Raw genomic sequence first — 12,888 nt, 5'->3', positions numbered from 1 at the left:
TGCCACGACTAGTAATCCAAAGGCCCAGGCAACTGCGCTGGTGACATGTACTCAAATTTCACCATGGCAGTTGGTGGAACTTCAATTCAATTACTAAAATCTGGAATTGAAAACCAATCTCAGCTAACCACAAAATGATCATGGATTGTCCATGTGGTGTTTACACATTCTCCCAGTGTCTGCCTGGGTCTCACCTCCCCACCCCTAAAAAAGATGTGCAAGGCAGGTGGATTGGCTACGCTATATTGCCCCTTAATTGGGGGGAAAAAAAAGAATTGGGTACTTCAACCTTTATTTTTTTTTATTTTCATGGATTGTTGTGGAAACACATCTGGCTCACCAATGTCCTTCAAAGTTACATGGTCTGGCCTACATGTGATTCTAGAACCACAACAATGTGGGGCAATTAGGGATAGTCAACAAATGGAATGCCCACATTGCATGAATGAAATAAAATTTGAAAAAATTAGTGTTCACCTATGGTGGGAGAGAGGAAGCCAGACAAATGGCGAAGCCGAGTGTTTGTGGAGGGTACATGTGCTACATAAAGCAGGGGGTAACCAGAGGGATAGGGCAGTCTGAGTCTATGGAGAGATTTGATTTGCAAGCAATGCTAAAAAAAATAAATCAATGGGAAGCCAGTGGAAACAGACAATGCAAAACTTTGTGCAGTGAAGAAAAACGGTTGCAACATTGTGAATGAGTTGACACTTAAAGAGGATTCAGACTGGTATGTGCACAAGGTGGTGAGGTAATGGAGAAAGATAAAATGGAGAAGGTGAGGAGTGAGTGAGTGGCACTGGTTTCTCCAGGAGTAAGTGATTCTGTGCAGATGGAAGAAATGGAACAGAAGATACATGCATTTGAACTTGCCTTAAGCAGTACATCAATATTCCATACTTACAGGTGTTTTGATTTGAGTCAAGAACAGAAACAACTAGTTTTCAATAATATTGAGCATGATGAATCTTTTGACGTATGCAGAGAGCAGCAAATGCTGTTGGGATTCAGAGATGAGCGACCTTAGCATATATATGGGAGAAGGTGATTGCAAAAGAAGCTACTCTTGGCAACATAATGCCTACATTATTGCAGCAATGACAAAAATCAGCTGAAAATAATATGTCACAGTAGAGAGACAATAGAGAAGGATGGACTGGTCAAAAGCAGCAAAAAAGTTGAGAAGAATAAAGAGATAGAAAGCTGCGTCTAGAATTACATCAGACCCTTGCTTTATATCGGGGCACACTTCATAACTTGTGTAACTACAGCAATCAAAGTATATGACTTTACCTTTGTTGTTTTTAGTTGACCCTTCTTTATAAGTGCCTGAATCTTCTTCAATGCTTTGGCTCGCTTATTAAACACTCGAACTGGATTGAATCCAACCTGAAACAAGTCCGTTCACAGAATAATAATCAACACAAATAAAAACAAAATGAATATTCCAAACTATTTTGAGCTACAGAATTGCGAATTTACTCACTGCGGCATTGACTTTCTCTTTAAAATAATCAACACTCCCAAAAAAGAGGGGGGAAGAAAATTTGAAGATCCTCACTCCTGATGGCTCAACCAGCTGTGGAAAATTCAGATAATTATTTTTTCATTGTTGCAAGTAGAAATTTTATTTTTAAATGTTGTACTAAAAACTGATTTAAATGTTCTTACATTTTTGTATTTCTTTAAGTTCTTGTAAATGTCAGTGTTTGGTACATTCCCTAAAGCAGCTGAAACAGGGCTAGAAAATTAACATTGAATTAAATGGATGAATATCCCACGTGGCAAATGATAAGGAAAATAGTGAATCATTATAAGAAGTTCTATTCAAATACTTACAACTGGGCTCGAAGCACAACAGTGAGAAGTTCAAAGCACACACCAACTAAAAGCCCCAAATCTAGTCCCAAAAGGATGGATGCAATCCATGTCACTACCCAGATCATCTACAGCAGAACAAGATGATGAGTTAGTGTACATTATTTTAATGAATGACAACCTTGGTTTTTAAAAGACTCTTCATTTGCTAATAGGATGCCATAAATCTTGTAGACATTTTTACCATTGTAGTAACACATACGCAACAGAAATAATGCACAGATGCACACTGCAGCACAATACTTGGTTAACAAAAAAGTATATTCTGTTGAGCCTTTTTTTCATAATTCTAAGTATTGCTGCAAATTTAGTTTTTGCTGCTTGGATGCTACCTGGCTGTGGAAAATATCATGTGCAACTCCTTTTCCTGTGACTTCCTGAAATAATTGCAGGAATGTCACAAAATCAAGGCGTGTGTAATATTTCTTATTCATGACATCACAAGAAGGAGTACCAAATGTCTGATCCAATTAAATAATGAGCAAAATATATCCTACATAACAGAATAGTATCATCACATTTTTAAATTTAACATGAAGGTTGTACGTTTTCTAATGAACAGCATATTTTACAAGAACAGTACATTCATTAAATACTTACGCAATCAACTTTGTTTTGCTTCCACAACGTTGGAACATCAAAGGTTTGCCAGAACATTCCTTTCAAATTGGCAATGACAATCGCTCCCAATACAGCCTGAGAAATTAGTTAAGAAAACACATTAAATGTATTATGCTAGAGCGTTTCAAAAGACAAAGCCATCAAACTGTCCAGATTTTTAGCCAGGGCTTTCCAGCATAGCACAGTGAAACTGGAGTAGAGCCATACATGAAATCTCATTCAAATCAGATTTTTATATTGACGGTTAATTGTGTTAAGTTCATTAATTCTCAGCAATCCAATTACAAATACAAGTGCCAATTTCAGTGATCCTGAGTAAACTGGTGCTGGGATTGCAAGGCCTGTACAATGCAAGTGGGCAACTGACTTCAGCATATTCTGTAAAAATGGGTTCAAGAATTGAAGCTGACTAAGTCCCAGGTGCATTTAGCCCTGCAAGGAGCACTTCTGAAACCCACGCAGGCATGGGGAGAACGTGCAGACTCCGCACAGACAGTGACCCGGCGGGGAATCGAACCTGGGACCCTGGCGCTGTGAAGCCACAGTGCTATCCACTTGCACTACCGTGCTGCCCCCATGTTGTTCTCTCTGCCATGTAAAGATTATCTCTTAATCATTCATCTCTTGATCATTTGGTGAATTCAGAGTGATAACTGTTCTCAGTAGTGAATTTAAACCCGATGTGCTTCTGTTAAAAGTTTTTTTTAATGTCTTATGGATGTGAAAAGGAAAGTTCAAGGATTACTTAGTGTTGTATTCTTTGGGTGTTGTATTTGAATTGATGGTTGCTAAGATGTTCACAGTATGTTTTAAAAAGGTTAACTCGAGTTCATAGAATAAACTTGTTTTGCTTAAAAAATACTTTTTGATCTCTGCTGTCCCATACTTGTAAAGTGGGCAGTGTGCTCCCCATACCACAATCTAGTAAAAGCCGTGGGTCAGGTGAACTCCATGATACACTTTGGGGTTCTCCAAACCCTGGCCCATAACAATATCATAAGACCAGCATAATTCCATTAAGGATTTAAAACACAATAGTTCACTGTGGAAGAGATGGTGATTTTGCAGGCCTTTGTGGGGTATATCATAGGACAGAGGTCCAAAGCTGTGATCGTGATTGTTCATAGCTGAGGCTCCAATGTACAGGGCTTTCCATTCTGTATTTGACAGTGCATATAAAGAAACCTGATGACCAGCTTCACAGTCCTCAGCGATGACCATTATTTTATTTCCTTGTAGCTCCTTGCTCATCATGAAGAACTGCATGCTGCCCAGAACATGGTGAGATGTGACACAGAGGAAAGGAAGTATAGAGTAACTGTAATATCCCAGCACAAAGCACATGGGACAGGTTTGTTGATCGCCCCCATGTGGCTCGGTTAGTATGCACTTCTCCGTTAACTACAGGGCAGGGACTATTGTATACAAGATCGGCCTGGCTAGACCAAGTCTCCAGGTAGGAATGGTGAAGGCTAATGGAGTCCTGTGTGTGTACATAAATATTTATGTTGTGAATAAGCCAGTACTGTATTTTTACTCAACTGACTGTTGCCTTTACTAAAGTAACCACAATGCCACACCAGGCCAATCCGCTCAAAAGCCTCTGGATGTGCTAGCTAGAGGGCTGGAGCAGTTAGCCAAGTTGGATAGGGCTAGAGCCCTCAAACAAGGTCATCACCTCATTTACTCCTTCCACTAAGATACTTAAAGGTCACTAATATGAACTACTGGGCAGCACACAGTAATGGCACATAGACAGAACACATGTATGGAAATAAATTGCTTGTACTTTCTTTTATTGTAATCCCAAGTGCAGTTTGAGAAGAGCACGTTTAGTTTAAGGGTATGTCGATAGGCAACCATATTATGCTCATCATGGTAGGAGCATACATGCAGGAATGAATTAGAAATTTAGGTGAATTTCTGATTGCAAAATGCTTTTAGCCATTTTCTCCCCCCATATTGCCACCTGATCCTATGTCTCTTGATCACATCTCTATGGACAACAAATTTCTGAAGCAGGCAGCAATTGTCCAGTGATTGGAGATGTTAGCATGAGCCCATTGTTCTGGACAATGTACACTTTCAAATAATAAAAGGTTACCTTCTGCAGAGGTTCAAGTAGTTGTGCAACTATCAGGATAGCAATCATCACAACCACTGCACTCAAAAGCCCAGCAATCTGCAATAAAAATGTACGTGCAAATCGTTATAGAGTTAGTTATCAATGTTTGCAGGTAAAATTTTGGTTGCAACATATAAAAACATATATAGAAAAGACTTGTGAAAATACAGATAAGAATATGTTCAATATGTCCAACAACAAACATTTGGTTCATCTTGACCAACATAATACTTTTTTCCAAGTCCTTTCACCGAATGAAATACTGCACAGGAGACCATTCCACCCATTATGTTTCTTTGACAATGTTATCCAGTTAGTATTATACCCTGATCCTTTCCCCATAATCCCAACAATTTCCCCCTTCAATTATTTATCCAATTTTGTTTCAAAAGTTATTATTTAATCTATTTCAGGCAGCACAATGGCACAGTGGCTAGCACTGCTGCATCACGGTGCCGAGATCCTAGGTCCGATACTGGGTCACTATCCGTGTGGAGTTTGCACATTCCCCCATGTTTGCGTGGGTTTCACCCCCACAACCCAAGGATGTGCAGGATAGGTGGATTGGCTATGCTAAATTGACCCTTAATTTGGAAAAAATGAATTGGGTACTCTAAATTTATTTTTAAAAACGTAATCTGTTTCCACTACCTTTCAGCCACTGCATTTCAAATCAGAATGAACTGCAGAAAAAATTCTCCTCTTCTTTCCCTGGGTTCTTCTGCCAATTAATTTGGCCTCTAGTTATCAACCCCTTCTGCTCCTGGAAACAATTGCTCCTTACTTACTCAATCAAAATCCTCCCATGTTTTTGAACACCTCTGTTAATTCTCCTCTTCTCTCCTCCAATAGAGAACAAGCCCAGCTTCTCTAGTCTTTCCATGTGAATTACGTTCTACATCTCTGGTACCATTCTTGTACATCTTTTCTGTACCCTCTCAAAGGCCATAATGTCTTGCGGTGTTGAAAATTGGAACAACCGTCCAGATCAGTGTTTTATAAAGCTCAGCATAACTTCCTGGCTTTTGCACTCTATTGCCACAGTTTATAAAACCAGGGATCCAGTTTGCATTCGTTACAACCATCCCAATTTGCCCTGCCACCTTTAAATATTTTTGTAGGTAAACCCAGAGATCTCCCTGTATCTCCTTTAATGTTGTACACTTTATTTTTTATGGCCTCTCCTCATTCTTCTGACCAAAATGAATCACTGAACACAGACATGCGCCTATCCATTTCACCAATCTGCTTGTGTCCACCTGGCAATTGCCACTATCCTATTCATTGTTATTTCTGAACTTCCTGCAAACTGTTAAATAATGCCCTGTATACCCCAGTTATTAATATATATCAAAAAGAGCAGTGGTCCCAATAGCAACCTCTGGGAGGTATGGGTCACCATATAATATACTTCGTTCCAGTCCAAAACAAAACAACCGTTCATCACTACTTCCTGCTTTCTCTTAGCTAATTCCATACCCATGCTACCACTGTCCTTTTAGTCTATTGTGGTCTATTAAGAGGTACATTATCAAATCAGTTTTGCAAGTCTATACACACACCAAACCCACTACTTTTGCTTGCTATGCTATAGCTCTTTATTCACTCCATCCCACTTGAAAGCCCTCTAAACTTGTCAAATAAGTCACTCAGTTGTGGAAAGAGCAATGTGGCCATGAGATTCACTGACAAAGTAGAAACACACATACTCCATGATTATTTATTACCTGAGTTTTGCCGCCTGTACTTTCCTGTACCGCTGTCCGGGACAGAGCAGTGCCTGCCAAAAAGCTCGAGAAACAGCCGCAAAAAATGTTGGAAATTCCTAGAGCAATGAATTCCTGGAAGATTCCATAATTATATAAATACACATGCAAATGATAGTTCACTTGCTGTTGTAGCAACACCAACAATCAACACTTCTTGCTACTTTGATACAACTCTGGGACATTTTGAATGCGGTCAGGCAGGTTTTTGTACTCAGAACAATATGCTTTGTCATTGCACACAATAGATGACTGTCCGGTTATTATATTCAGTTAAAAAAAGATTTCCAAATGGAGATGTACCCAAAGGTGGTTCTCATGTAGTCTGTGCCAAGATACTCAAGGGACCAGAGAGTCTGCAGATGTCCAGGAACAGCCCAAAGATGAACATAGACAGTGTAACTTATACCCCACTACTCCCAGCCTTCAGATAACAACTCTCCGGCACCAACAACAAGGTGTGTATGCTGGTAGCTAGCAGGGCGGATACAAGCTTCTCATGTGTAGTCCTGTTTCCACTACTCTTGCACTGCCAGGAGACACCCGGGTCCTGCAAGTCAGGCAAATTGAATGTCGCAGTTGGGCAACAGACACAGCACTGAGAACTGCTCCACGGTATGCTCCGTGCCCTGCCTCAAAGTAAAATTGGATCCAAGGGGCGGGATTCTCCGACCTCCCCCCCCACCAGGCTGGAGAATTGCCAGGGGGGGGGGGGGGATCTGGCTCCGGTGGGTGCTCCCATGGTGGCCTGGCCCGCGATCAGGGCCCACCGATCTGCGGGCGGGCCTGTGCCATGGGGGCACTCTTTCCCTCCGCACCAGCTGCTGTGGTCCTTCGCCATGGCCGGTGCAGACAAACCCCCCAGCGCATCAGCTTTAATGACGCCAGGACCCGCTGGCGCTCCCGCTCAGGGCCAAATCCGCCGGCCGGAGGAGGCCCTTCGGTGGCGGTTGGCCCGGCACCAAGCCCCTTCAGCGCGGCCCCAACCCCGCTGGCGCCGGCTTAGCCCCTGATGGTGCAGAGGATTCCGCACCTTCCGGGCGGCCCGACGCCGGAGTGGGTCACGCCACTCCTTGGCGCTGGGACTGCCCGCCCGCCGGGTAGGGGAGAATTCCGCCCAAGGTTTTTCATGTTAATTTGAACAAACTAAAATTATTATTTTTTAAAAATCAGATATTGTAGGGAGACAATGATAATGAATTCTCATTTCCTAGTTGATTCAGTGCGTAGAACAATACTTTTCAGAATACCTCCGTACACGTGACAATAAATCTAAATTTAAATCTAGGGACTAATATATCTGTGGGGCTTTCACTGGTTCCTTGCTTGGGTTAGTTCAACAGAAACTGCAGAACCAACACTCCTTATTTTCTAATTAAATTTACATTTGTCACTCAAGCCCACATTCTTATTTTTCCAAGATGAAAATATTATGGGCAGAACTTTGAATGGGTGAAACATGGAGATGCTAAATAGGTAGATCCACCACCCGTAATAGACAGAAAAAGAACATCAGGTAAACACATTAAACAGGTGACCTATTTTACAACACCGCCAATGTTAAGTTTCACCCAATACAATCTCATAATCTAGGAGTGCTGGATCACTTTAATAGGACTTGTCAGCTCACAAACCGTTTGATTTCTAAATTTTCTTCCCATCATGCAGGACATTTGTTAAAAAAAGCTTTGAATGATAGGAACATAACAATAAAATCGTGTTAACTAATTTTGGCATAAAGTAAAGCTGAATGTTTATGGAACAGCTATGTAAGTTGTAGCCATTTTACCTTCTAATACAACTTAAATTTATAGCTTTCTCTATGCACACAAAGCACATGTTTACGTGTGTTCCCATGGCTAGAGTTTTCCTCTAGGTCACCACTCTGACACTGGAAGCTATAGCTTGCCTGCTCCCACTCTAATCACCATATTGGAAGAATTTACAGGTTGATAATCAACCAGTTTGGCCACATTATGAATGCACCTTCAGTTCAAGTTCTGGAATGGGACTCAAACCTGGAGCTTCTGGCTCAGAGGAAGGGATACTACCCACTGTGTTACAAGACCTCCCTAATATAATTAAGATGCCAAATAATAATGGACGTGATGTTTAAACCTTCTCTTACCTGATTTCCATCAATGGGATAGTCGTGTTTGGTGCCAAATACTTTAGCAACTGAAACAGCCACTGCATATCCCACTATTGCAATGGAAAATGCCGACGTTCCCACTTGGGAAAACAGGCTCACATCTGGTGCCACTGGTGGTAAAAATCTGTGGACAAGTGCAGAAACAAATTATTCAAGGATTACTGAACTCAATCTGACAAAAGTTTTAATGTCGGTAACCAAGAAGAATACAAAGAATATAATTAAAATTTTAAGACAAAACTGATGCAGCAGTCTTTTCAATGCATCTTCTTACCCTATTGGAATCTTTTTAATAATTCCAGCATTATACTTCTGTTCCAAATTAGCACCGTAGGAAATCCCTGTCGCAATTATAGTCTGGAACAAGCAAACATTTGCATTTAAATATCAATCACAATTATCTATTGTTACCTCTCTTGGCATCTTCACCAATCCTATTCTAACTAAGGCATTTGATATCAGGATCTCAAATCTGTGGAACTCCTAGGGCTATATTATATCAGGAAATAGGCAAGGGGATAAAAGTGACAGTGGAAGGTGTCAGCTGGAGAGGCAGACATGATCCTACTGCCATGGGATATTATCAAAGGTGGGAACAGCAGCAGCTTTGTTATCCACCAACCTGGATGGGCAGCCAACTAAAATGATTAATTGGTCTGTAGATGGTTACTTTATGACACTGCTGGGATTTTACCACCATCCAAGCTTCCCCCAGCCCCATTGCATGGTTGAGTGCTCCAGCTATTCGAAGACAACCTCCCAGATGTACTCTCAACAGTGGGGGTGGGGGCTTCCCTCTGGATGCTCCATCGAAGACCCACCAGTGGCAACAGCTGCCCCCATGGCCCCATTATCTAAAAGCCAAGACCCAACTTCCTGGCAGAACTTTAAAGACATTTTTCACGTAACTGATGGCTCCTCAATAGGGAGATGCACCTTTATCAGTGGCACTGAGACTGCAAAGTTGCTGGCCTGTTAATTAGGCTAGCAGCTTGGAGGCGCAACCCTCCATCTTTATTGTCACAAGTAGGCTTACATTAACACTGCAATGAAGCTGTGAAAATTGCCTAATAGCCACACAATACGTCGCCTGGTTGGGTACACTTAGGGAGAATTCAGAATGTTCAATTCACCTAACTCACTTACTTCACAGGGCTTACTGTCACTCCCCTGACATTTCCCCATATCCCTGCACATTATTTTTATTCAAGTAATCATCTAATGCCCTTTTGAATGCCTTGATTGAACCTTGCACAACCATTGAAGAAAAAATGTTTCAACCAAAGAGAAAAAAGACTAAACACAAAGTTTATGAATGAGCAGGTGGTTTAGCTATTTGTCCGTGCAGTGGAATCCGTCTTATAAATTAACAGGGTGGGTCTTAACACCACACCTCTCTAGAAGAAAGAACAGAAACGGAATTCAATCTTGTAGCAAATGGTTTAGAAAATAGACACTTCCTCCCCGGCATTGTGTGGTACTAAGCCAAACATTTCACAAGCCAAATTGGGTCATAAGATCTTAATTGATTTGACAGAGCAGCAGGTGGGGTAGAGAGTAGACGTGACTGTCCCCAGGGTTCGAGGAAATAAAAATCAGACATGATTCCGGTTCTTAATTGTGATCCAACTGCCCCAGAGTGGACATCATGTGAAAATAGCATGAAATAATCCAATTAACCCTTTCATAGTCGAATATTCAATGTTGGCTCTTCTGTGAACAACAGGCACATTGGAAAGGTGCCAGAGAGCCGTCTATTGCAATGAAACAAAATAACAGCAACTTTAGAAAAGCAAGAGCAAAATGACAGAAAAAAAAATGCACTGATGCTCCACCCTTTCCTATGGGGTTGACTTAAACTACTACAGATAACTTACCACAATCACTTCGATAGGAATAGGTACTTTAATCTTATCTTTGTAACGATTGTTGATTTCTTTGACAATTACACACACCACAAAGGTAATCAAGCCAGCAACGAAGTCTGCAATATTGGTTTGTCGAATATTACGGAATATGTCAATAAGAGTCTACAAAATAAATTAAAAAGCTGATGTTATAACAATGTTGCATCTCAGCAGTTTGACTCTTCCACCCGGGTTAGAGAAAGGTTCATTGATTAAGTTCTCATAACTAAGTCAGCTGATTCAACGAGTAGCATTCTTTCCTGCATAGCTTGCTTTGGATTCTAATCACACCAAAGACTCAAATACATACTTAATGCAGTACTAATGGGTGTGCTGTGTTTTTGAAAGTATTGTCTTTAAGATAGTACATTTGCATTCTAATTTCCTGTTCAGCTGGCCATGCAAGATCCATGGCACATTTTTGAACAGCAGAGTTTCTATCCCTGGATGAGCAAAACCTATAGTTAAGAGTAAAGCAGGTTTTTTAAAAATTAAATATTTTAGAAACTTAAAAGTGCCCAATTTTTTTCCCAATTAAAGGACAATTTAGCGTGGCCAATCCACCTACCATGCACATTTTTGGGTTGTGGGGACGAGACCCACGCAGATTTGGGGAGAATGTACAAACTCCACATGGACAATGTCCTGAGGCCAGGATCGAACCCGGGTTCTCGTGCTGTGAGGCAGCAGTGCTAACCACTGCGCTGTCCTGCTGATTAGATCTAATTACCTTAAATTTGCTTTTTAATTGAAGCGATCTAAAGAAAGGGTACGGTTTCCAATTGAGTCAATAAAAAATAAAAAAGCTTTATTTTCCAATTCCTCTGCATCTTACAAGTACACTAAGTCACAACTGAAATTGATATTGTAGTCTTAATATTCAAAACTGCTTCATATTAGACAAGACTTTATTCTTTAACAAGCACAAGATCATACTCACATAGATAACAGAGAGGATGCCAATGTAACTCTGTGTTGGGACGCTTAAACATATTTTCAATTGAGACACAAAAACATGAAATGCAGCAGCTGTCGTAAATCCTCCCACTAATGGGACGGAGAGGTATCGAACAATGAAACCAACTTGCAGAACCCCAAGTGCAAGCTAAAATTTGAAGAAAACAGCTGTTACAAATGTTATTGAAACTGCATATTGTTACAGCACAGAAGCAGGCCATTTGGCCTATCATGTCCATAAGGCCAAAAGAGTAGTACGCCACCCAGTCCGCATCGCCATTCAATGAGGTCATGGCCGATCTGATACAATGCATAACTCCCTTTCCTGCCTCATCCCAAACCCTCAATCCCTTATTGATTAAAAATCTTTCTATCTCAGTTTGAACATACGTAACAACCAGGACTCTGCAGCTCTCTGCGGTAAATAATTTCACAGATTCATTACCCTCTCGAAGAATAAATTCCCCCTCACCTGTCGCTTAATCGATGCCCCTTTATTGTGATTAGGACCTCTAGTCCTAGCCTCTTCCACAAGAGGAAGCATCCACCCTGTCAAGCTCCCGGGTAATTCTATACATCTCAATAAGGTCATCTCACATTCTCCTAAACTCCAACGAGTACAGGCCCAATCTACTCAACCTCTCCTCATAAGAAAATCCCTCCATATCCGGGATCAACCTAGTAAACTTTCTTTGACTGCCTCCAATACCAGTCTATCTTTCCTTAGATAAAGGAACCAAAACTGTTCACAGTATTTCAGTGGTCTAACTAGTGCACTGTACAGTTTTAGCAAGATGTCTCAATTTTTATACTCCATTCACTTTGAATAAAGGCCATTGTTCCATTTGACTTCCCAATTTTCTGCTGAATTTGCACATCAGCTTTTATGATTTAGGCAAGAGGACCCCCATATCCCTCTGTGCTGCAGTCTTTCTCAATTTAAATAATATTCAGCTCCTTTATTCTTCCTACCAAAGTGCCTAATTTCACATATTCCTACATTATATTCCATCTGTCAAGTTTTTCCCCTCACTCACCCAACCTGTCTATATCCTTCTATAGCTGTTATCCTGATTACTTGCCATCCCATCTATTTTTGTGTCATCCGCAAACATGGCGCCAGTGTATTCACTTCCCTTGTCCAAGTCATTATTATTTACTTTTATTAAAAGGGGCAATTTAGCGTGGCAAATTCATCTACCCTGCACATTTTTTGGGTTGTGGAGCGAAACCCGCGCAGACACGGAGAGAATGTGCAAACTCCACATGGACAGTGACCCAGGGCCGGGATCGATCCTGGGTCCTCAGCACCGTGAGGCAGCAGTGCTAAGCGCTGCGCCACCGTGCTGCCCCATTGCTGTCTTTTCTGCTAAACCCCTGTCCCAGTCCTCTCCAGCCAACTCTGCCCTCATTGCTTTGTAATTATCCTTATTTAGGTGAGGCACAGTTGTTTCTGATCCATGTTTCTGACTCTCAATCGAC

The 12,888-nt window shown here is 41.2% G+C and overlaps 1 protein-coding gene across 5 annotated transcripts in view; it reads right to left on the bottom strand.

The window, feature by feature from the left end:
- Positions 1-12,888, bottom strand: part of LOC119973366 (pendrin-like) — a 73,625-nt gene that overhangs the window by 18,092 nt on the left and 42,645 nt on the right. For all 5 annotated transcript variants that reach the window (XM_038811347.1, XM_038811348.1, XM_038811351.1 and 2 more), the window contains 11 exons: positions 11,390-11,554; positions 10,420-10,572; positions 8,817-8,899; positions 8,519-8,666; positions 6,352-6,465; positions 4,604-4,681; positions 2,479-2,574; positions 1,840-1,946; positions 1,672-1,741; positions 1,487-1,579; positions 1,294-1,389 (listed from right to left, as the gene is read on the bottom strand). In XM_038811347.1, coding sequence (XP_038667275.1) covers positions 1,294-1,389; positions 1,487-1,579; positions 1,672-1,741; positions 1,840-1,946; positions 2,479-2,574; positions 4,604-4,681; positions 6,352-6,465; positions 8,519-8,666; positions 8,817-8,899; positions 10,420-10,572; positions 11,390-11,554 — 1,203 coding nt within the window. The remainder of the gene's footprint in view (positions 1-1,293; positions 1,390-1,486; positions 1,580-1,671; positions 1,742-1,839; positions 1,947-2,478; positions 2,575-4,603; positions 4,682-6,351; positions 6,466-8,518; positions 8,667-8,816; positions 8,900-10,419; positions 10,573-11,389; positions 11,555-12,888) is intronic.

The sequence above is a fragment of the Scyliorhinus canicula genome, chromosome 11 (genome assembly GCF_902713615.1).
Source record: "Scyliorhinus canicula chromosome 11, sScyCan1.1, whole genome shotgun sequence".
Taxonomy (NCBI): domain Eukaryota; kingdom Metazoa; phylum Chordata; class Chondrichthyes; order Carcharhiniformes; family Scyliorhinidae; genus Scyliorhinus; species Scyliorhinus canicula.
Note: the sequence above shows the minus strand (reverse complement) of the source record. Positions and strands in the feature narration are given on the sequence as shown.